The sequence below is a fragment of the Prionailurus bengalensis genome, chromosome B3, assembly GCF_016509475.1.
Source record: "Prionailurus bengalensis isolate Pbe53 chromosome B3, Fcat_Pben_1.1_paternal_pri, whole genome shotgun sequence".
Lineage (NCBI taxonomy): Eukaryota > Metazoa > Chordata > Mammalia > Carnivora > Felidae > Prionailurus > Prionailurus bengalensis.
The window spans coordinates 122,576,958-122,601,890 of record NC_057355.1 but is presented as its reverse complement, the minus strand read 5'-3'; the positions used below and the strand labels follow the sequence as shown (position 1 = coordinate 122,601,890).

The 24,933-nt window shown below is 52.5% G+C and overlaps 2 protein-coding genes and 1 long non-coding RNA gene across 5 annotated transcripts in view; 2 read left to right on the top strand and 1 right to left on the bottom strand.

Moving 5' to 3' along the window:
• Positions 1 to 24,933, bottom strand: part of TMEM63C (transmembrane protein 63C) — a 127,024-nt gene that overhangs the window by 100,649 nt on the left and 1,442 nt on the right. The gene's annotated exons all lie outside the window — the stretch shown is intronic.
• Positions 1,087 to 11,489, top strand: ZDHHC22 (zinc finger DHHC-type palmitoyltransferase 22). 3 transcript variants are annotated; one of them, XM_043556717.1, is made up of 3 exons: positions 1,087 to 1,346; positions 3,224 to 3,763; positions 8,700 to 11,489. In XM_043556717.1, the coding sequence occupies exons 2-3, from the start codon at positions 3,238 to 3,240 to the stop codon at positions 8,963 to 8,965; spliced, it is 792 nt and encodes a 263-aa protein (XP_043412652.1). In that variant the 5' UTR covers positions 1,087 to 1,346; positions 3,224 to 3,237; the 3' UTR covers positions 8,966 to 11,489. The 3 variants fall into 3 exon arrangements, with proteins under 3 accessions (XP_043412652.1, XP_043412654.1, XP_043412653.1); XM_043556719.1 differs by lacking the exon at positions 1,087 to 1,346 and adding an exon at positions 1,700 to 1,935; XM_043556718.1 differs by lacking the exon at positions 1,087 to 1,346 and adding an exon at positions 1,976 to 2,417.
• On the top strand, positions 18,159 to 23,962 carry LOC122469374. Its single transcript, XR_006293451.1, has 3 exons — positions 18,159 to 19,243; positions 21,687 to 21,765; positions 23,201 to 23,962. It is a non-coding gene; the product is annotated as an uncharacterized LOC122469374 (long non-coding RNA).

The following is a 24,933-nucleotide window of genomic DNA, read 5'->3' as shown; positions in this document are numbered from 1 at the left end:
AACATATGGTCCTCGTTTTGAGGGATTGCCCTTGTTTTAATCAACCAGATGAGAAAGCAATAAACATTTATTTATTAATTTAGCCTTCACCCAGAGGAGAGGAATAGGCCAGATGAGTGAGCTATGACAGCCCAGGAAATTGGGGTAGTGGTGACACCATTATGCCTGCAGTGTATCTAAAGCTTTCTCTGCTTCCTCCTCATCCCCACTGAAATGCACGGGGCCAGGTGTCCCCACCCTCTTGGTGCCTCTCAGTACCCACCTCAGAATAGTGGAGTCAGGAAGAGGAAGGACATAGGAACAGGGGGCAAGGGGTGGGGCTCTAGGCATGAGCTTCTGGTCCGGATAAAACCTTCTGCTGTCCTCCCTTCTCCCAAATGAGAGCTCCCCCTGGGTCTCAGTGTGATTCCGGGTGTCTAGAGGCTGAAGGCATATGCATTAGTTCGAACCCAGGCTCTGTCACTTCTCTGCTGTATGACCTTGGGTGTGTGACTTAGCTTCTCTGTGCCTCAACCTCCTCATCCGCACAATGGGGATGGTTGAACTTCTGCTGAGGATTAACAAAGCTGTCTTATGCTAAAGGCTTAGCACAGTGTCTGGTACGTAACAAGAGCCCAGTAAACAGTGGCAGTAATTATGAACTAATACTCAAATAGAGCTTGCCACGGGCAGGCCCTGTTTAACGGCTTTACATACATTGTCACATAATCCTCACATCTCTGTTTTACAGATGAGGAAACTGGAATGTGAAGATCACACGGCCGTGGATGGGGGATATTCAGACCCAGGCAGACAGGCTCCAGAGTTGGGGCTCTCAACGCCTCTGTGCACAACAACGTGGATCATTATGGGTGTTGCCCCTGGCAAACTGAGCTCTCAACAACCCCCCCCCCCCCAGGCCTCCCTCCTTCCGAGAGAGTGGGGAGCAGGGAAGGAAGGAGCAGATGATGGCTAACACATCCACATCAGCGCTGAATCCAGATCCCCCAGTTGGTGGCTGAAGTCCGGCAGAGCGCCCCAGCCCACTCCAGGGGAAAAGGGGGGGGGCAAGTCTACGATGCTGAGAGGGGTGGCCAGAGCGCCGCCCCCAGGAGGGGAGGGAGGGGTGGCGGGGTTGAGGGGTGCCCAGCTGCCATCCCCGCCGCCTCCTGGCCCCCACTCGCTGGCGCCCAAGTGGGAGGACGGCAGCTGCCCGCTCCCTCCTCCCCACGTCCCCGCTACCTGCCCAGTCCCCGAAGCGAAGCGTGAGGAGGCTGCGAGCCAGCGGGGCCGAGCCCACAACTTTGCAGCCTCGGGGAGCGTGAGAGCCGGCGTCCGGGGCTCCTCTTGTCCGCGACCCGAGCTCGGTGAGTTCATTTCCCCACCCCTCTGCGGCGGTGCGGCGGCGGCGGCGGCGGCGGCAGCGGCGGCGGCGCGGGGGGCGGCTTCCCAGGCGTCCAGGAGGCGGTGGCCGAGACGCCGGCGGCCGCCCGCGCCGCCAGCCTCGCTAGGGCTCCCGGCCGTGCCGCCCTCCGCCGCGGGCGAGGCGGCCGCCAGTGCGGAGCGGACAGCTCCCCGCGCCCCTGGACCGCCCGGGCGGTCTCCGCGCTCCCTGATCAGGTGCAGGGCGCGGGGGCCGCCGGCCGAGCGCCCCTCGCTCCCCCAGCCCCTATCCGCCTGCCAGGCGCCGCGGCGCATCTGGAGGCTGCTCCCGCGCCCCCCTGGCGACCGGCGTGGGGAAGACACTTGCTTCGCCGGAGACCGGAGCCGAGGGCTCTCTGGGGTGGGCAGCGCCGCCGCAGCCCCCGGGGGCGCCTGGGTGGGGGCGGTGCCCGGCCTCTAGCGACCACCCCGGGGCTTGCTCCGGGCTGAGTTCCTGTCGAGGAGATTGGCTCGCGCTCCCTGTAGCGGCCGCAGGTCCCCGGGGTCACTGGCACCTGCAAAGGGGACTCCAAGGTGATCGATCGCCCAATCCGGACGGGACAGCCTGGACGGAGGCCTCGTGGCATTTGCCCATCCTGGGTGCAGCCGCCTTCCCAGAACTTTTCCTGCGCCTAGGGCTCGCCGGCTCCTTAGCCCCTGGAAAAGTTCTCTCGGGCGCCGGGAATCCTATTTCCCGGTGGCTTCCGAAGCTGGGCAGGAACCAGGGCTTTGGGGGGCAGGGTAGAGTGGGGAATGAGGTGGGGGTGTTCGGCAGCAGGGGGTAGATCCGCCGAAAAGGCTGGCCAAACATCCACTCCTTCGCCCAGGGCGGGCTTGTTGGCATCGAAAGGGTTTCGGCGCCATCGGGGTTGTTTGGGTTCTCGCTTCAGGAGGGTGGGGGGAGGGCGCGAAGGGGGATTTTAATTTCGTCGCTTCAAATGAAAACGCTCTTTGCAAAGAAATAGCCAGGGCAGCCAGCGTCGGGGAGATGGGCTGACCAGGATCGGCTGACACAGGTATTCCGACTGCGCCCCCCTTCACCTCACCCGGTGCCTGAGCGCGTGTGTGAATGTATTGATTGTTTTAATTGATTTTTTTTCTAAAAGCCAGGTGGCAGCGGCTGCGTGTGTGATACACAGATATATACATACACAAACACAGATACCCAGGCACACACAGATTACACGGACAGTCATGCACAAGGAATGCCCCCCACATATACACACACACTCACCACACCACAACCACCACCACACACACACACACACACACACACACACATCACAGACCTATAAGCACACATACCTCCAAGGAGCCTTAGGTTAGGGGTGTGGTCCCTGAGTATTGCCCAACATTGGGGGAGGGGGGTGGCCAGAGGGTCAGAGAAAAGGAGGTAAAGCAGGACTTCCAACAGGTCATTTCTCTCTGCCCCACTCCAAATTCTTTGCTTTCTCCTCCAAGGGAGTCTGGAGGAGAAATCCCAAACCTGGGCTCATTTCCACTGCCATAAAGGAGTGGAGTGCTGGCCCCACGCCCTTCATTCCCCCCCCCCCACCCCCCAGACTGCCTCGTTGTGCCTGATTCCAGGGTTCTAGAGCCTCAGAGGTTGCTCAAAAACCAAGCAGGCACTGGGAGATAGGGCCTGACCCCCAGAGGCCAGTTGGGTCTTGGGGTTTGACACCTGCTTGGGCTCGGATTGGGGAAGAGAGGAGGCGTGATCCAAGGGACAGGGGTGGGGAGCTTGGGTTTCAGTGGGGCAGGAGCGACCAACTGCGCCCCCTGGACACTGCAGTAAGTCTTCCTCTCACCCTGGGCCCCTTAGGAATGTAATCGAGGATGCTGGCCCTGAGGCTGCTCAACGTGGTGGCCCCCGCCTACTTCCTGTGCATCTCCCTGGTGACCTTCGTGCTGCAGCTCTTCCTCTTCCTGCCCAGCATGCGCCAGGACCCCTCGGCCGCCTGGCTCTTCTCTCCCGCGCTGCTCCACGGGGCGCTCTTCCTGTTCCTCTCAACCAATGCCCTGGGCAATTACGTCCTGGTCATCCAGAACTCCCCGGACGACCTGGACGCCTGCCAGGGGCCCTCGACCAGGAGGGCCCCTTGCCCCCCGCCCAGCACCCACTTCTGCCGCGTGTGCGCCAGAGTCACCCTGAGGCACGATCATCACTGTTTCTTCACCGGCAACTGCATCGGCGGCAGGAACATGCGCAACTTCGTCTTGTTCTGCCTCTACACCTCCCTTGCCTGCCTCTACTCCATGGTGGCCGGGGTGGCCTACATCTCAGCAGTCCTTTCCATCTCCTTCGCCCACCCCCTGGCCTTCCTCACGCTCCTTCCCACCTCCATCAGCCAGTTCTTCTCCGGTGAGTGGGCCTTGGCAGGCAGGTTGGGCCCTACATAGGGACCCTCCACCCCAACCCCAAGTTTGCCAGATTTAGTAAAGAAAAATACAGGATGCCCAGTTAAATTGTAACTTCAGATAAACAATGCATAACTCTTTTAATATAAATATGTCCTAAATATTACATAGGGCATACTTATATTATTTTTTAAATTCTGTTAACGGGGTGCCTAGGTGATTCAGTTGGTCGAGCAGCCGACTCTTGATCTTGGCTTAGGTCACGATCCCAGGATCGTGGGATTGAGCCCCGAGTTGGGCTCTGTGCTGATCGTGGATTCTCTCTCTCTCTCTCTCTCTCTCTCTGCTCCTCTCCCCTGCTCATGCTCTCTCTATAAATAAAGAAATACATAAAGAAATATTCTGTTATGTAGCTGAAATTCAGGTTAACTGGGCATACTGTATTTTACCCGGCCACCTCCCTCTCCAACCGCCGCCCCCCACCCATCCTCATTCATCATCTCCTCCTTGTTTGCCACTGACTATTTGCTCATAGAATTGTGTGGCAATCCAGGCAGTACACTTGCTCTGTGCCAGACAGGGCTGGGTGCTGGCCATCCCTCCATGCAGTTTGTGAGGTACACCCATGCTATGACCTTCCTCTGCCTGGACTCCAGTCCTGTTCACACATTCCCCCAAGGATTTTGCCTTCCAAAGATCTCGCCAACCAACCACAGTGAGACTGACCAGGGTGCCGGGCCAGCCCACGCAGAAGGGTAAGCCCTACCCTCCTGCCCACTAAATTTATCCCCACCAGGCTGTTCCCTAGCCTGCAGATGGCGCAGAGCAGGGGCCACCCTGGTTAGAGACGCAGCCGTGTTTAATGGCTCCACCTTCACATCACAGTGCTGTGGCACTGGCGTGCGATTTGACCCTCCAGGGAGACTCTCACGCTTACAGGAGCCAGGCATGTGGGCCTTCACACCAGCACTCTCTTGAGCACCCTGGTGGGGACTGTACTTTCTATAGTGTGCCCCCAAAGAGAGCTCCATGATTCCTGGCACAGAGGGACCTGGCTCCTGGCAGTTTACCTGGCCTTGAAATTTGCCCCTACCTCATTTCCTTCCATTCCATCCCTACCCTGGCCTTTGACTTCAACTGACTTGTTTCTTACAGTTGCTAGCATGCATGCATGTGTGTGTCTGAGATTGTTATCTCCACCTCCCAGATGAAGAAACTTAGGCTTATATGGGATTGAATGGCTTGCCCAGGATCTTACTATTACTGACTAGCAGCTTCTGCCCTGCCCCCACCCCTGCTCAGGTGTTTAAACCACCCCCAGCAGCACGGGGAATCTAGCACACCATTGGCCCATTGGCCTTTCAGGGACAAAGACAGACATTGCAGCTACATCCATTGAGATCCCAAGATTAGTTAGATGTACCCGGGCTGGACCCTCATAAAAGTTCTGCTCCATTCTGGGGGAAGCCACCATTTTGGTCTTTGTTGGGTCTGCAGCCCGGCCCTTCACAGGAGCAGAACTGTTGTGTCCTTGGGTAGTGGGAACTCAGAAACTCAGGAAGGCCACAGCTGTGGGGTTGCCTTGAGGGCTGGTGGCTGAATTTGGCCCAGAACTTGGAACTCTGGGGCCTTCTGGATCTTGGCACGGGCCTAGGAGGCTGCTGGGACCAAAATAACCAGACCGGGGGAGGGGAGGTGGGCGGGCTAGGGGGTGGAGTGTGAGCACAGACAGGTGGAGGGATGAGGAGAGCCAGAGAGCCTGATTACACTTTCTTTTCCAAGTAGCATCATCACATCAGAATGAATGGTTCCAAAGGGAGGATCCTGAAATGGTTTGATTTGAGATAAGCCTGGGCTTGAGGCCTGTCCATATGTGCTAGGTTTGGGAGACAGGATAGAAGGGAAGAGGGGCTCTTACTTTGATCTGGGGGAGAACAGAGCCAGTCAGTGACTACCTTGGGGCCCAGATCCTTGTTACAGCACCCCTTTTTACCTCCTCCCCATACCCACTGGGAAAAGGGGGCCAAGGTTTCTAATCTCCAACTCTCCCGTCCCACCCATCGTCCTCCTTTGCTGACCTTCCTTCTTCCCCTTCACCAGGCCTTCTCCCTCCCCGCCCACACATGCACCTGACCCCATCAGTGTCTCCCTTCCTATGTCTTCTCCTTCTATTCTCAACCCGAATGGTTGCGGGCACACCCTCTCTCATCTGCTCAGGGGGGCAGGTGGACAGGAGGGAAGAGGAGGGGACAAGCTGTTTAATAGATTGAGCTGTCCACAACTGTGGTACCGACCTGAGTCAGATCTGCCACAAGAGCACAGCATGGCTGGGAGTGTTGGCCCTCAGCTTATGCCAAGGAGGTGGGAGACTAGCCAGTTCAATTTTGGAAGTTGTCCTTTCTTTGGGCTTCAGGGGGGTTGGTACAGGTTGTGTCAGCCCTCTGAGTCTCAGTCCTCTTATCTGGGAAATGGACATGACACCATCTGACCTGTGTCATTGGGATAAGTGTGCCAGCGTGGTGGGTGCCACCAGAAAGTCCAGTAGAAGGGGAGGGGGACTAGCATTTGCTGAACACATAGTATGTGGATTATCACATCCATTTTAAAGGCTCAGGAGCCAAAAGCTCAGCAAGGTTAAGTTGCTTCCAAACCACACGAGTGTGACCCCAACCCAAGATTTGGACTCAGAGCTGCTAGCCTCCAGAGCGCATACTCTTTCCACTGCACCACACTGCCTCTGGAGCTGCTTCTTGATGAACGGGCTACTTTGGGTGGAAAGGAGGTTCTTGTCCCTGGCTGTCTATTAAAGATGCTGGGTGATGATCTGTCAAAGGTGTTATAGATGCTTGGTAGGAAGCAGAGATGGAAAGATTGGATGGTGTGACCAATCAGGCCCTTTAGGAAAATTCTGTGATTTTCTAAAAGAAGAACTATTATTAAATAATTCAGAGGAGCTGAGGCAGCTAGGCTGAGCAACTTCAAACACTTCAAGAGAAAGCAGGTCCCCAGAATAGCCTTTTGTAGCTGCTGCAAGGGGCCAGAAAAAGGCCACGAGGTCTTTTCCGCATGTCTTGATTTAGTGCCAGAAAAAAGCCTATGGAAAACAGCTTCCATCAACTCAGGCTTATCCTTGCGGCTGAGTTGCAAGGCAGGCCCTGCACTTGACAGCTCTGATGTTCTCACATCACAGCTCGAGGGCCATCTTTGCCTGTCAGCATTCCTGGAGCCTGGAGGGCACCATGGTCCCGGGATCCTTCATCCTGCACGTGGCTGCCTGAGCTAACCTGTGCTGACAAGGAAGAAGTGGGTCAGAGGAATGGAACAGCCCTATGTAAGCCCTGTCCCAATGCCGCCCCCATGCCAGCTGAGGGGCTGCTCCAAATGCCAGCTGGAGTGAGCTCTCCATCCCCTGGGCAGCTGGACTTATTTGTCTCCAACTTTGCAAGGAGAAACCTTTCAAAACTCCTAGGGCTGAGGGCAAGACAAGGCTGTTAATGAGCAAACCTGAATCTGGCCCACATCCTCCTGGCTGCGGAGTCCACCGCTGCTCAGACTGGACAAATTTTAAAAGCCCAACCCTCGGGGGTCTGGAAACTGGGGACTGGGGAAACCAGGGAAGAGGTGGGTTGGAGCCAGGGGAATGCTGGAGAAGAAGGATATGGTTGAGATTTGCAGAGGCTGAATAGATTGTAAGGTGGGGTCTCTGGAACAGGCACCCTCATCTCGTTGGAAGGGGTGGAGGTTGGCTTGTGCTGCAGGGAGAGAGGGGCTGAGGAGGGCTTTTGAGTTCTCTCCTGGACCCAATGCCCTAGCTGCTAGGCAGGTCAAGGTAGGTGTCTCTACCATGGCTGCCAAAGCTGCAGCCCATCCAGGACTCAAAGTCCTGGAAAGAAGGAGAAAGCTGGCTGGTCTTGGGAGTTAAATGTGAGCCCTTCTTGGATGTAGTCTCCTCATCTATAAATGACCCTCATCAGGGAGCACTGCACTGAGTGTGAACCAGAATGCTGGTCACTTTGTACACCATTTCCCTGAATCACGCAACCTTATGGAGTCATTGTTATTATGCCCATTTTACAGATGAGCAAACTGTAATTTGGAGAGATTAGATAATTTATACAAGGCCACAGAGCCAGGAGAGTCAAACTTAGCATAGATTGACCACCCCAGTTCTGACGAAGAGTGTGGGATCTCTTATTCAGTGGATGTTTAAAACCAATGATAGAGAATGCTAGTTTGGAGGGGTTTGGAGAGTCCTGCCCAAGGCAGGGAGCTAGACTGATGATCTTGGGGGCCTCTTCCAGCCTTAGCAGGCCCTGGCTGACAGCTCTGGCCAAATGTTCTCGTGGCCATACTGTTCTCTTGTTAGCATTAATGACTGAATTATTTTCTAAGTCAGCGCTCTGCACTGCCCTTGGAGCTTGTGACTTCTTCTTGATGACTAGGCCCTGTTCTCCATCATGCTGTCATTTTCCAGAGTCCTCCCCGCCAGTGTTCCCAGTTCTGTAGGGAGATGGGGCTGCAGTCAAGGCAACTGCCCAGGAGCCAGCTCCCTCCCTTGCATCCTCAGCTCACCCCCCTCTGCTCCTGAAAAAACACCTTCTCCCTGTTTCCAGATCACAAAGAGAAGGTAGAGCAAGACGGCATCTCTGACTCTAAGGAAATGGTGGCATCTAGGCATCTGCCAGGAGAAGAAGCTACCTTCTCTTCTCCCCCACGTCCCCCAGTTCTCCCCTCTCACTTCAGGAGCCGTGGGCACTAAGAAAAAGTTAGGGCAACTAGTTCATCCTTCCTTCCCTCGCTGCAGCGCTGAGACTGCTACAGCATATAGCTTCAGTCTCATTAATCTCCCTCCTTCCCTAGTGGAAAGCGCCTGCATGGATCGCAGTTCAGTACGTGGCCTGGGTGTAAAGCGATTCTGGTCTTTCCCCTCCCCCCTGCAGGAGCTGTCCTCGGTTCTGAAATGTTCGTCATCCTCATGCTCTACCTCTGGTTTGCTATCGGCCTGGCCTGCGCGGGCTTCTGCTGCCATCAGCTGCTGTTGATCCTCAGGGGTCAAACCCGCCACCAGGTGCGGAAGGGGGTGGCGGTGAGGGCCCGGCCCTGGCGCAAGAACTTACAGGAGGTCTTCGGGAAGAGGTGGCTGCTGGGCCTGCTGGTCCCCATGTTCAATGTTGGAGGTGAGAGCTCCAAGCAGCGTGACAAATAGCAGGCATTCCCATCATTTCTGTGTGTGTGTCTTAACTCCTCCTGAACATAAGACCGTGGCACTCTTGTCTCTGCCCATGACCCAATACAACCTTGAGCCAGTAAGGTCCTAGCATCCACCCCTGGTCTGTGACATATAGAGAACAGCGTTGGCTGGTGGATTGTGGCGAGAAGGAAAAATGGCCACTCAGGCATTGCTAGGCTCCCAAGAGCCAGCCAACTGCTAGGAGGCCTCTGCTTTTGTTCCTTCCCCCTTGGAGCCCCTGCTTTCCCCCTCTGCCGGGCTCATCCACTCTCTCCCATGTCTCATGTCATCACTGCTATTGGCTAGAACTCTTCCTCTCAGACCCATGTTAGGATGGAGAGTGGATTCTTGCTGTTGGTATGATGCTCCCAGGACCTAGAGGTAGGCAAAAATGTTTAAAATTACCATGTGTGAGAGATAGCCAAGTCAGCTCTGCCAACTGCTAGGGAGGTTGAAACAGGAGAGGTGTGTTCTTATTCTCTCTGTGGATTTGTGAGCAGTGGAAGGGAAACTCAGGAGCTTACTGCCCCACCCCCAAGTTGCAAAGCCTTTTCTCTGGGAGACAGCAGCCAATGGCCTGGATTTTCTAGGTGCTGTGTCTGTCCATCTTGCTCCATATGGCCACCCCAGCCCAGTCTGGGACCTGCCTTGATGCTTCCTTTCCTTGGCACTCTTGTAGCTTTCTCTCTGATGTCTAGTCTTTGGGGTTTTTGTTAGATGTTGGGAAGGCAAAAAAGAAGGAAGAAGGAAAGGAGAAATACTGATAAATGGGAGAAGCATGTGGCTGCATGACCATACAGAAGGGGACATGTGCATGTGTATGTGTGGGGGGAGGTGGTGGTGAGGAGTGTTGTGAAATTAGAAAATGCTTAGAGGAGGGGAGGAGAGAGGTCACACAGAGGTTGGGCACTGGGATATTTGGGAGATGAGAATGAGAGGGGAAAATAGGCTCATTTCTGAAGGACATTCTAGCATTTAAAGCTGTTCAGAATTTGAAAAGCTGCCTGGGGAAGTAAAGAATGTCCCACTGGAGGTATTCCAGCAGGGACTGGTCAGTCATCTGGCATGCATGCTGTGGAAAGAATTTCTGCACAGGGTCAGGAAAGGGAGGATCCTTTCCCACCCCCAAGAGTCTAGTGACTCTTGTGACTGCCAGGTCCAGGGGCAAGATCTGTAGAGATGCCTGTGAATTATTTGCTTTCACAAAGCAGGAAGAAGGCACGGAAGGGTCTGAAAATCATAATGCAAACCTTCAGGACCCTACTTTGCCACTGAGGAGGGGTCTCTGGTGAGACAGGACAGACTGGGTGTTAATGCTAGCCGAGGGGGTTGGCATTTGAGGAAAGGGAGATGGAGCAGTGTCAGGGGCAGGTAGGGGCCGTAGCGGGAGAGCAAGGCTGGAAGGTCAGGCAGTTGTGAGGCCAGCCTTGGTTATCTAATTGGCTCTGGATGGGGGCACAGCTCTGTGTTCTGGGGCCCAGAAGATCAAACCTCTGGGGCATATTTGGGAGTAGGGACAACACAAGTGCCCCTTCTGACTGGATCCCAAGGCCAGTCTACCACCCGTGCAGGCAGCAGAGCTGAAGTCCACACCCTACAGTGTCCAGCTGGCGGCCGCAGGCACCCCAAGCATTGTCACACAACACTATGAGTTCTTGAGCAGAGCTCAGGAGCACTTTACCTTGGTCCTGCCTTCATGCCCCCTACAGGGCTAATGTAGTAATGGCACCACTGGCTCACGCTCCCTCCCATTTTCATTCATTCATGCATCCTACATATATTTCTTGAGTGCCAACTCTGTGCCAAGTCTCTTCCGGGCACCGGTATACAATGATGAACAAGGCACACTTGTTGTAATGAGCACTGGGTGTTATATGTAAGTGATGAATCACTAGATTCTACTCCTGAAACTAATATTACACTATATGTTAACTAACTGGAATTTAAATAAAAACTTGAAACAAACAAAAATGATGAGCAAGACAATAAAATCTCTGCCATCAGGGGCATCTTGTCCCTGCCCCCACCCACTGAATCCCACCCCTTGGAAAATGGTTACTCTGCCATCTTGGTGTCAGCAGGGCAGGTCACTTGGAGGGGAAGGATATTGCAGAGAAGGCTGAAGAGGAGCCCGGGCTGGCTGGATGAAGGAATCATTGGGGAGCATCTTCACCCCCTACTTCTGGCCATACTGAAAAAGTGGGAGTGGAAGGGGAGGGAAGAGATTCCCTGGGCAATCCAGACCTTGGCTCTTCCCTGACTGCAGAGCTCAAGTTTGGAAGCTAGCCATGCCATTCCCAGCCTCCTGGAGGCTCAGCACTGTGAGACTTGACATGGGGAGAGGAACTAAAAGGGAGACCTGCAAGAGTCGGCTTCTGGCCGATTGGTCAGTGGGTGGTGACGGGGGGGGGGGGGTTGCCAGGTGTGGGACTTGAGTAGCATTTGTACACATGTCCCTGTATTGTTGATGAAGAACATCAATAAAACATGTGGTGTTAAATTGGATTTGATGTGATCACACGGGCACTGTGGTTGGTAGCAGGGCAGGCAAGGCTGGAATGCACCGACACAGTCAAACAAGCTGTTGAAATATTTAAGGTAAGTATTAAAAATACTTCTGTTCTAGTAGGTAAGTAACCATTGTCCAGACTCCCTGAGAACCCACTCCTGCTGCCCTAGCTGCTCCTGTTCCTCCCCTGGACTCCTGGCTAGCTTCAAAATCCAGCAATGAAAAGGGCAATGCCTGTTACCTGCATGGAACCCTCAGGAGTTTATTCCAACCCATCAGCCAGTGTCCTTTGTGACTGGTCAGGGTTTGTGCTGTGTGGCTGGTAAATGTGTGGATACCACCCCTTGTTGGTAGCAGGTCTATGTGCTGGGATCATGGACCCATGGGGGCCAGGAGTAGAATGTGTAATGTAGGAACTTTCCTCTTCCTCCTCCCACTCCTTCCCATGTCAGAGGACAGGTGGGGAGAGAATGAAGAGGAGAAGCCACTTGATCCTCCATCACAGGTAGAGCTGACTGCCCCCTGAGGATCAGCCAGGGCCCCCTGACCTCTCAGCCCCTACAAAACTTGAAGACTTCAGGCTGCCCAGTCCTGAGGGAAGCTGAGAGTGGGTTAAGCCCTGCAGGGAGGGAGTGGTCCCTAAGCAGATGAATGGGCATGACCTCTGGTGCATCCTAAAGACGAGCAGGCCTGGACTAGTAGAGGCACAACTACAAAGTGTTAGTTCTTCTTGGGCTGTTGAAGAGCCTTCAGCCTAGGCCAGTGTTGTATAAAGGTCTGCGTTCCCTGGACACATGCCAACGAGCAACCAAAAAGGCAGACCCAAGATATGCCAGCGGTGGGGTGGGGAGGGGATGAATGGAGCTGTGACTAATCTTCGGCACATTGTAGAGCATGGGCTGTCTACACTCCATGGGGCAGACACACCTGCCTTTTCACCATTGTATCCTAAATGCCTAGCAGGGGCTAGGCATATAGTAGGTGCTCAGTAAATATTGACTAAATGAATGCTTAGATTTTGTGCTCATTTGCTCACTCCACATCTCTTCTTTGCTGTGCACACTGTGGGGCTGGAAGACAGATGAGACAACACTGTCCTCCAGGGGTTCACATCCTGGGAGTGGTTGCTGGGAAGCCCCAGAAGAGGAAGAGAGCATGTCCAGCTGTAGGGACCAGGGAGCATCCATGTGTGCAGAGCTTGGACGAATGGATGAGATTTGAGAAGGCAGACATGGATAAGAAGGCTTTCCAGGAAAAGGGAACTGGCCTGGAGCCCTGGAGTGATCACGGGATGGTGAGCATAGCGGCCATCATGGAGAAGCAGGTGGAATTAAATCTGGGAGTTGAGAAATCCTTATCAAAATAACACCAGAATTCTTCACAGAACTAGAACAAACAATCCTAAAATTTGTATGGAACCAGAAAAGACCCCGAATAGCCAAAGCAATCTTGAAAAAGAAAACCAAAGCTGGAAGCATCACAATCCCGGACTTCAAGCTATATTACAAAGCTGTAATCATCAAGACAGTATGGTACTGACACAAGAACAGAGACTCAGATCAATGGAACAGAATAGAGAACCCAGAAATGGACCCACAAAATGTATGGCCAACTAATCTTTGACAAAGCAGGAAAGAATATCCAATGGAACAGAGACAGTCTCTTCAGCAAATAGTGCTGGGAAAACTGGACAGCGACATGCAGAAAAATGGACCTGGACCATTTTCTTACACCATACACAAAAAGAAACTCAAAATGGATGAAATCCCTAAACGTAAGACAGGAAATGATCAAAATCCTCCAGGAGAAAGCAGGCAAAAACCTCTTTGACCTTGGCCACAGCAATATCTTACTCAACACGTGTCCAGAGGCAAGGGAAACAAAAGCAAAAATGAACTACAGGGACCTCATCAAGATAAAAATCTTCTGCACAGCAAAGGAAACAATCAGCAAAACTAAAAGGCAACCAGGGAATGGGAGAAGATATTTGCAACTGACATATCAGATAAAGGGTTAGTATCCAAAATCTATAAAGAACTTATCAAACTCAACACCCAAAAAACAATCTAGTGAAGAAATGGGCAAAAGACATGAATAGACACTTCTCCAAAGAAGACATCCAGATGCCTAACAGACACATGAAAAAATGCTCAACATCACTCATTATCAGTGAAATACAAAACAAAACCACAATGAGATACCACCTCACAGCTGTCAGAATAGCTAACATTAACAACTCAGGCAACAACAGATATTGGCGAGGATGCGGAGAAAGAGGATCTCTTTTGCACTGCTGGTGGGAATGCAAACTGGTGCAGCCACTCTGGGAAACAGTATGGAGGTTCCTCAAAAAATTAAATATAGCAGTACCCTATGCCCAGCAATTGCACTATTAGGCCAAGGGATACAGGCGTGCTGTTTCAAAGAGGCACATGCACCCCAATGTTTATAGCAGTGCTATTGACAATAGCCAAAGTATGGAAAAAGCCCAAATGTCCATCGACAGATGAATGGATAAAGAAGATGTGGTGTATATATATATACAACGGAGTATTACTCGGCAATCAAAAAGAATGAAATCTTACCATTTACAACTACATGGATGGAACTAGAGGGTATTATGCTAAGTGAAATTAGTCAGAGAAAGACAAAAATCATATGACTTCACTCATATGAGGAATTTAAGATACAAAACAGATGAACATAAGGGAAGGGAAGCAAGAATATATAAAACAGGGAGAGGGACAAAACGTAAGAGACTCTTAATTATAGAGAACAAGCAGAAGGTTGCTGGAGGGGTTTTGGGAGGGGGGATGGGCTAAATGGTTAAGGGGCATTCAGGAATCTACTCCTGGAATCATTGTTGCACTATATATGCTAACTAACTTGGATGTACATTAAAAAAAATCTGGGATTTGATATCTGAGCAGAGGGGGCCTTGAATGGCAAGCTAAGAGATCTGGACCAAAGTTGACAGGGGAACCATTGAAAGTTGTGAGCAAGGGAACTACATGATTAGAAATATATTTCAGAAAGTAGGGCTTTGGTGGGAAGACCAGAAGTGGAGATGGTGGAGGGACTCAGAGGAGGCATTTGCTATGAGCTGAGGGTGACATAACCAGGGCTTGGGTGGGAATACTGGCTGTGGGCTGGTAAGGAAGGGAAAGTATCAGAGCCATTTCACCGACATGGAGCATGACTGGAGGGGTCCTGGGGAGAAGGCCCAAGATGATCCTGAAGGTGAAGACAGAATGGTCAAGGTGATCTCAAATGAAAGGCCATCAGGAGCAGAGAAGATCATGACCCTGGGATTCAAGGTAACGGGGATCACTTGGCCTCTGTCAATGGCCCATCAGTTGGTGATTGATGCTATTGTTCTTAACTAACCACTCCGTAACCTTGCACTGGAGGAAGAGATTCAGGGCAATCTGCACATCGTGCCATGCAGCACAACCTTCTGGCTGCCAAAGCTGGGAGAAACCATCAGCCTGCAGCAATAGAGGTCATGAGTCCTTGAAGCAACCTGAGCCCCCACCTGCTATAATGAAGAAACCAATCCTTAGGTCCCAGCAGCCACTCTTTAGCCAGTCTCCTTTCCCAGGATCATGGTTGTCTTGTCACTTCATGAATTTGGTCCTCCTGGCTCCTCTCCTGCAACTGGCCTCACTGCTCCCCGCATCCCCCTCCTCTGGGCATGCTCTCAAGGATGCTTGGAAGGCAGCTCCTCCTGCTGGGGAGAAAGGGAGGGGACGGGTAGGGAGCTAGGATGCATTGCTCCTGCCTTATCTGAGATGCTTTGGAGATAAGGCAGAAACTTGGAGCTGGTCACCAACCAGGGTGAGCCTGTTGGTGGGGTTGGGGGGTCTGGGATAGTTCCTGATGTTGGTGTCTGCTTCTGTCCTCATTCCTCTCTCTGTGGGTAGTGCTGGCCCAGCTCCTCCATTCATTCCTCAGGCATTCATTGATGCCGACTCCGTGCCGGGAATGATGCCAAGAACCAGGAATGCAAAGATTAATGAGACCTATTACCTGACCCCGGGAAGACCAAAGGGATGAGGACCAACTGTGGACAGTCATGAGGGAGGACAGGGTGCCACAGGAGGAGGAGAGCACCCTCTCAGCGGGTAGGCTGGAAGACTTCCCAGAGGAGGCAACGTCGAATTTATACAGGATGATTAGGAGTTGCCAGACAGGAAAGCAGGGCTGTAGGTAGGAGTGCAAGTAGAAGGGACTGTGCAGGGGCTGGAATGCCAGATGATTCCTGGGAGTTGTGAGTCGCCATTAGGAGTGATAGGGCATGAGTAAGCATCCTGTGGTCACAGTCAGAGTTTAGTCTTCAGGCCACGTTCCCCATGGACCTGCCTCTTCCCTCTGATCGCTTCTTACAGGCTGTCCTGCTTGGGTGAGTCAAGCACAAACTGATGTCTACTTTTTTTCTAATGATCAGCACAATCCTCCACATTAGAGACCAAAGGCAGAGGGTCACGTTTATTTCCCCAGGGTTCAGTCCAAAGCTGTTGGAGAACTCAAAGTGGGGACATCAGAGACACTTGGGCTCAAAGAAGAGCCTCTGGGAAGAACTCTCCATCACTCTTTCCTTCCCATAGAACTTCAGCAAGGGGGTTAGAAGGAAGTCGTTTCTACTAAGATGGCTACCAGGGGCTCAGGAAGAGGGATGACCTTTCATGATGTACAATCCTCTCATCCTGACTGGCGAGGCCCATGTTCCTTTCATGGCCCTCTGCACCGCCCTCTCCCCACACCATCACCTAGTGGCCCCCACATGTTTCTTCCGTTAGCCCTGACTGGTCCAGGGAAATTGTCCCTCCTGTATGGGTTTTGTCTCCCAGCTGAACCTTGGAGGGCAGGAATGGCAATGGTGGAATTCTCTGGTTTCCCCTAGCACCTAGCATATAGTATACAGCACTGACACCATTGTTGATGCATGAGTCACAATGAGTAATAATGACCAACATTTGCTGAACATTCACTATGTGAATAGGCCCTTGTCATACACACTTTACCTATAGTAACTACTTATTCCTCATAGCAACCCCTCGAGGTATGCTTTTTTATTACCCCTATTTTCCAGGTAAAGAAACTGAGTCCCAGAGAAGTTATATAAGCTTCCCAAAGCCATGCAGCTGGTAAGTGGCAGAGCTGGGATTCGAACTCAGGCTGTCTGCTCCTGAGTTAATCTTGTGAACCCAGACACCAGACTGTCTTTGTATTGTGGACTATTGTAGACATCCAATAAACTCCCTGCTGACAAGTAAAGTCAAGTTTTCATTCACTAATTCATTGATCGATTTATTCATTTAACCTACTGTTATTCAGCACCTGGTATTCAGTAGGCCCTGGTGGGTACAGAGAAAGGAATTAGGTACAGCCTCTGCCTTCACAGAGCTCACAGTAGCTGCTTAAGGTGACTGTGGGAGCAAACAGGCTGGCTTCAGGACCCTGGGATCCTTGGGATGTATCTGGTCCTTCCCAGGCTGATGATTATGGGCAAGTTGCCCAGGATGAAGCAGCTTCTTCCAGAGGCTAATTGTGGACGTCTGAAGACAGTCCCGGCTGGGGACCCTACCCCAGGTCACAAGGATGATGTCTAACCAGGGAAAAAAAAAGCCTGAGCTGTTTCTGGGCTGCTGCCTTCCCAGGCAGTGTCAGGGTGCCCACAGGAGGGGACCAGACACTGCCAGAGGCCTGAGCACAGCTGGCTTGTCTCTACACCCACCCCCTGGAGACCAGGGCATGGGGGCCACCAAAGACCCCAAAATGGAGCAGGCTCCGAGGAGAAAAACATCTGCCAAAGCTCATCTATGACATATGGGAGAAGAGAGGTCTCTGGAGGGGCCACAGCGATGGCTGGTGAAGTGGGATCACGTGTTAATGCCCCTCCCCCAATTTAAGCAGCATTAGCACAAAGCTCTGCTGGCAGGGAGCAGGGCACTGACCTGGAACCCTGAGCTGAGAGCAACAGAGAACCGGCCGTGAGGCCTTCTGGGGAGGAGGCAGTCCCATGTGTGGGCTTCTTCCCAGAGTCCCTGTCCCCAAATGCCCCCTTTCTGGCCTGCTTGTGATGCCTGAAATTCCCACCAGTAATATCTCCTTAAAAATAGCATTGGTCCCCCAAACTCCTCCTTGCAGATTCTGGGATTTGCCTGAGCTGCCTTCTTCCTCTGCCTGACAGCTAGTTGAGAATTGGGCCAGGAGCGGTGTGCATAAGGGATTTCAGATAGAGAGTAGGGGAGCATGGCATCCCCCATACTCTGAGGGGCAGGGGGCCCCCATGAGCAGAGGGAGGGGTGCAGTCCTGGGACATTTCTCTGCAGCGTGGGAGAGGAGGAGCAGTAGGAACTAGGCCTCAGTGGGCAGAACTGAGCAGGGGGCTGCACATCCCCACCCGGGAAGTGGCATCTTGGAAAGATGACCACACTGAGTCCAGAGTGCCCACTGCTGCTGCTGCTGAGTCCCTGTCACCCTGGGCAAGTCACTGCCATCCTCAGACACTGGACTCCCTCTTAGACTTAACCAAGAATTGGACACTCTTGGCCTTCAGCGGGGCATGATGTTTGAATGACTCCGGAAAGGGCAAGCCACTCTGCTTTGCCACAGACCCCACCCCTCCCCACTACCCCACAGAGGGCAACCCCACACTCTTCCCTTGCCTGTTTGGCACCTGGAGGTTTCTGACTTTGTGACTCTTGAGAGATTAAGCTTCAGGAGAGCCAAGTTCTAGTCCCAGCTAGGCCCTACGTGCGCTGTATGACCTTCCCCAGGTCTCTGGGCAGCCTGGCAAAACTGCTGAGCGTTTTGTGCTGTGGACGGTGGGGGAGAAGGTAGGAATAGTGCTGCAGAGAAAAAAGCAGTGAGGGGTAGGATTCAGAGATGAGAGGACAGGGAACGTGAAATAACATGAAGTTGATTTTGATGGATTCCCAGCCAGCAGAGGTCACCAGTGGCAGGGGAAGGGCTGTGCCCGCTTTTATTCAGGCTACAAAGATTGCTCGCATGGTCCAGGTGGAAAGGGAGCCAGGAGACCCGAGGAGGGACGCCCGCCCAGGGGGCAGCCAGGTGAGCGGCCATCGAGGTCCCTCCACCTGAGCACCCGCAGCCCAGGCAGAGAATGACTGAGCTGCTGCGGGATAGTTTAATCAACAGAGGAGCAGGGGAGGGGACGCGCGGCTCGCTGGAGAATTTAATTAGCAACGCTTTCAAGAAAGAAAATTAAATTACAGGAAACAGTGGTGCACTCTGAGGAACACGAAACCCCTAAACCGATTCCCCAGACCCCCACGTGCGCCGGGACCACAGCAGGTGGGACGCGGCCGCGCGGGGCGGGGCCTCAACCGCCTCTCCCGCCCGGCTTACCCGGCGCCTGGCGTCCCGGCACCCGCTGCGGTGGCCCGGCTCCGCCGGAAGGGGGCGCCGCCGGGCCACAGCCCTGTTCTCCAGGCGCCCGCGCTCCCGCTCGCGGCAAAGGTGGGCGCGGAGAGGACCTGGGCGAACCAAGCCCGGTACTGAACGGGCTGCTGGGTGTCTTGCCTCCCCGAGCCACACAGGGCTTCGCGGGCTCAAAAGGGCGAGATTTGGGTCCCGTGCTAATAGTGGTCTGACCCGAGACTCATCCAGGGAAATGGAGTCACAGAGTTCGAGGACCGGGCAGCCTTGTCCGCATCCCGCCCCCTCCCGGGTGCAACTCCTCAGATAGGCCCAGGAAGTCGCCCAGGAACACACAGCTGGTAAGTCATGACACTGACATCACACCCCATTGGCCTCTGAGTTCTTCTCCAGCGGGGGAACACCGGGTTTTGATCCCCAATCCCTATCATGACGCTTCTCTCATAGTAGGCACTCAGCGAGGATTTGCTGAATGAATGGTAGGTGTTTTCTTGGTTGTCAGAGCCGGTGCTAACAGCTGAGAGGCTGGGAAGATGAAATGACACCGTGTGTGTAAAACACCTGGCACCACACTCGGACCACTGTGAGCATCTAGTCAAAACTGGTGCCAGTGCTTCTCAAATTTGCCAGTGTGCGGGAATCACCTGGGGATCCCGTGAAAACGCGGGTTCGGAATCAGCTGGGCCTATGATTCCACGCTCTGACAGGCTCCCAGGGGATGGCGCTGCTACTGATCACATACTGATGGCACCAGGAGGAGAGGGCCAGCTGAGATGGTCTGGGTTCAAGGTCAGCCGTTCACTTTGTCCTTACGGACAGTGAGCAGCAAACCAGCACAGCTCCCAGCCTGCCTCCCCCGCCCTGCTGCACCCAGAACAGAGCCCCCCCCACCTTGGCACCCGCACTAGTCCCTCCTCCCCACCAGCCCCGAGCCCAATATCAGTCCCGTGATAGGGAGTCCCTGCGTAGTTCGTTCCAGCCTGGTCTGCACATGTGCAGTCACCTGCGGAGCTTGAAAACTTACTGATGGGGGTGGGAAAGGGGGAAGTCCTACCTCCTGGAGACTCTACTAGGATTCGTCTGGGGTGTGGCCTTGGCATCTGGATTTTAAAAGCTCCCGAGAGGCTGCCACTGTGCAGCCAAGGCCAGAGAGCCGCTGCAGTGGGGTGTCTGAGGAGGGCAGCAGTGCGAGCAAGTGGGGCTTTACAGAAGTTCACCTGATGCAGCGTGGAAGGTGGACTGTACTTGAGCCTGGAGGCAGAGTCACCAGCCAGGAAGCTGGGCCAGGTATGAAATGGAGGCTCCCGGTGAGGGTGGGGCCGACAATCAATACTCCAGATTCCTCTATAGCTCCCCACCCCCTGACTGTGTAGCCCTGAACAGGGGTGAGGCTTGGGACAGGCTGGGGAGAACGTGTTTGCCAAGTACTCTGCAGGGTGTGTACTTCAGGAGGGGCTCTGTTCTGGGTGCAGCAGGGTGTGGGAGCAGGCAGGGAGCTGGCCTGGTCTGCTGCTACTCCTTGTGCAAAGTGAAAGACTGACCTTGAACCAAGGCCGGCTCAGCTGGCCCTATCTTCACTCCTGGAGCTTCACGTTTCACCTATAGTAACAATCTTATGAGTACTGTTTATTGAGCACCCACCATGTGGGGCCACTGGACTAGATACTTTATACATTATGGCATAATAATCTTTGAGAGTTCCTAACAAATGAGGAAATGAAGCCCACAGAAGTCATCTAACTTGCTAGGATCATACAGAAACCAACGGGATCCAGACCCAGAGCTATGATATTTCCATCCCACCATGATGCCTCTACTCAGTCTCTTTCCTTTGCCAAAAATGCTGGCCCCTTCCTCTCAGCTAATCTAAACTGCACCATATGCCTCGACTGGGCTCAAATCTCAACCCCCCTAGAGTTCCTTTTCAGGCCTCAGAGAGCTCCTGCAGCTCTGGTCTGTAGGTGGCCTTGGGCACCAGGCCACACTACCCAGTGTCGCTGCTTTCCCGGTGAGTCACATCTCCTGGCTCAGCTCTGAGGGCTCCAGGGCCGGGACCTCATGTGCCTTTCTGTGGGCCCTGGGCCCTCGTAAGTGTTTGGTGCTGCCAGGGCCGGGACTAGGGTGAGGCAAGTGAGGTGCCTATGGTACAGAACTTCAGAAGGTGCTCACGCTTGGGGTCACGTGAATGTTCCTGCCGGCCGCAGCTGCGAGAATGCAGTGAGAATGCAGACGCAGGTGCTATTGTGGGTGAGCTCAAAAATCTGGGAATGTGGTGACAGATGGTAACTAGACTTGTTGTGGGGATCATTTCATAATGTATAAAAATATCAAATCACTATGATTAAACCTGAAACTAACAGTATATTTTATGGCAATTATACTTTAATTAAAAAACAAAAGGTCTGAAGGTGAGTCACCAAACAGATAATCCACTTGTGAGAACTCTCTCCTAGTGTGCCTGGGCGGGTGTTGGGGTGGACCTAACTAATATATTGTGCCTGTATCAACACTTCTGTTCTCAGTTAGTAGCTTAACGTTAAGGACCCTTGCCCTAATCAGAGGATGATAACCCCCCAGGTTATCAAAATGTTAATCTTTAAAATAAAAGGAGAAGTGAGTAGGACATATCACCTTGCCCAGATTTACACACCCAACTTTGGATCCATGAGACCTAGTGAGACCCAAACCAACAAAGGGATGATGGACTTAATTGATGGTCATTGCTGCCCTCCCACTAGAATATCAGCAGAAATTATGCCTGTTTTGTTTACCACCCACAACTAGGTCAGTTCCTGGGACATAAACGTGCTGACAACTTTATGTATTTGTTACTCTGAAGTAACCATGACAATGTCTACATCAGGTAAGCTTCAGGAATCATTAAAACTTTCACAAGAAGCAGAAATGATCAGGGTTTGAGAAAAATACAAATTTGAGGGGAGGGAGGAGCAGGAGTGACAAATCAAGTAGTGAAGACCCCAGGTTTGAGGATTTTTAAAGGTCCCCAAAGTGGGACCTGCCCCTAGGGCGGACCTGTGATGTCAGGGGCCTGCTCACTTCTGAGCCTCAGGGTCCCAGAACACTTTTCCCCTCAAAAACCAAAATCAAAACCAAAACATCAGTGTGACAGGCATTTACCATTGAGTGTGAGCTCCCACAATGCCCCCAGTCCTGCAGTTGGCGGGGGCCAGGAAGCCAGACCTGTCACCGTGGCCCAACCTGACTGGTACAACTGGGAACATTAGCAACTTAGTAGCTAAAGGCTTCACAGTGTAACTGATGCTTGGAAAATGCTTCAAGAATGAAAGCAGCATAGACTGTGAAGCACAAACTTCCAAATATATCTTGAGTAGACAAGGATCAACTGAAAGGCTTTTAAAAAAAAGGGTTTTCACCTTCAAGTTATTCTGGCCCTTCTCGGGCCTGCTGAAGCGTGAAAACCGTCAGTGAAAACCCCACGTCTAAACGCTGCCTTAGCTTCCCCGTCAGCTGTGGGCATCCTGGGCTGTTTGTTTTGGCGGTTCACTGCCTCTCCTCTGTGTGTTTTGCTTAAGTGAACACTCATTTGCATTTCCTGAGCAGCTCAGTAATAAGAAGCCCAGAGCCTTGCTGAAGAACAGAGGGGAGCAGGAATTAAACACTGGCTAGAGGACCGCTAGACCTCCGGAACCAGGCCTTCCCGCATTTGTTAAATATGATGCAGGGCCCGCTGAGGGTGCAGGTTTTTTATTTGTGGGCATCTTTAAGTGTCTCCTCTTCCCTTGACTTTGCAACAGATTATGCATTTGTACATGGGATGGGTAAAGACGGGTGATTGCAACCTGGCTGTCGTAGGGGTGGTTCCCGTTTTGCCATCTACAGGTAGCAGCAGCTCTTGGTTTCTCAGCCTCACACCCAGCAGCAGCAGTGCTCTTAGCCCCGAATGGAGGGCAGGCTCCAGGCCAAGTGCTCCTGTCTGCCCCCCAGCGGTCAAAGCTTTTGGTGGGGGGAGGGTTGCCGGAACAGTCGGCCGCCTGTTAGACTTCCACCGGAAGTAGCGAGCCCCTCTTCCAAGCCACTGCAGTTCCTTAGATAGTCTTTAGGAAAACTAAAGGCAGCTATTTTCACTCCTGCTCTCAAGCCACTAGGAAGGCCCGGCTCCAAACCCTAATCTTCCAAGCTGCCTGGGCCCTCACGCGGGCTGGCCTCGGGATCCTGCTTCCAATTTTCAGTCCCTTCCTTTCCTAACGGCTTCCGCCCACTCGCTGCGTTAACTTCCTGCTCCACAGGCTTTTCTCTTTCTTGCTCATCTCCTCCAGCTGCTGTAATTTGAGGCAGGAACCATACAGACTGTTCTTCCAAGCAATTCTCTAACGGTTTGCATAACTGTCCTTCTGAGAGAGAGAGGGAGGAAAGCCACATGCTCTAAGAACGAGGCAGGAATTCTGAGTGGAAAAGGCCGGAGTGGGTCACAGGATGCCAGGGACCCACAGAATATCTCCTTCTGGGAAGCCAAAGGCTGGGTTGATATTTGCTGTCTTCCCATTAGTTGGAGATGAGACTTTGGTAAAAGACAGTCATAATTATTCCAAGCAAATGACAACTCGTAAGGGTGTAATGCCCTCACTTGCATTCTGCTGATGGGTTCGAGTTGCAGGAGGCTGCCTGGCTGGCTTGCGATCTCAAAACACTTTAGAGACGGCACTGTTTTGCACCTCACCAACATCTTGGGATGCCAAGCGAACACAAGATCACACCCTCCTATGATAAAGGAAACTGAGGTAGCAGAGATAAAGGATGCTTCCTACTGCCTCTTCCTCCTGCCCTTCTGATCGGGCTGCCTCCAGGAGGACCTCATCTCCACCCCTCTTCCGCGCAGATGCAAGTGATACCCAGGAGGCTGGGAACAGAATAAAGTCCTCATCAAGTACCACCTCATTTACATGGTCTATGACTATTACCTTAAAAACAATGTTAAGTCAACCTCAGACACTCCTTATAACACTCACAGAAACATCTTCCCTGGTTGGGGAGAGAGAAATCTGTACTGAAATAAAAGCTAATTGACATGCCCTCCAAAATATGAGTTATCCTTCATTAGAGACGAAAGGAAGGAGCCGTTTGCAGATGACTGACTAGGAAGGCGGTGATTTGATTTAACCCCAAACAACTCTGCTATGGGGCTCGTAATCTCTGAGAGCAGGCTTTTATATGAGAAGTAGTGAATCCATTTTAGCTGCAACCAGGCAATCATAAGAAAGGCAAAACCAAGGCAGACCAGCAAAATGCTTCTCTTAGAGCCACACAGAAGTTAAAAATCCGACGGAACACTTTATAAAGTCATCTTATCAGAGCACTAGGGAGCTACTTTGTAGGCACCCCAGGTTTTAAAAATCTGTTAATTTTATGGCTCACCTATAACACAGCTAGAGATCTTTCGACTGGTGAGGGCTGGGAAGAACCATGGAGAACCAGTTACAATTCTTTATTATTCAGCCAGGAGGAGTGACACCTAGAGAGGCTTAGTGACTTACCCAAAGCCACCCAGCTGATGAGTAACAGAGGGGACAGGTGCATGCAGGTCTTTAGACCCCATCACACTGGGCTACAGTCTACCGTGATGCCATCCACAAGGTGGACCAAACAGATGTCCTAGGTGGACAGACATTTCCCTGTACAGCAAATCAGGCCAAGGGCCTGGGGCCACAAACTCAACCTCACTTACCTTAGCCTCCTGAGATCCACTGTGTGTGGTCTGCCTCTCTCAGTGCCACTCAGATGCAAGGATGGCTGTCAGTTTCAGGAGGGGCCTCCTCTAGCCATCTTGACATTTCATTTAAAGGGTCGTATAGCTGTATATTTTAAAGTTACTTAGAAAATTGTGTAGGACAGAAATAATGCTCTAAGAATTAGACTCTGGCATCAACCCTCTAGGCCTTTACATGAGGAATAAGCTCGTAGTTTTGCAGCGTCTTAAAAATCTGGGGAGGGACGCCTTGACTGGCCTTGGGGAACAGGGAGGAGCCGAGTGTTAGGAATGAACTCCAAGAAG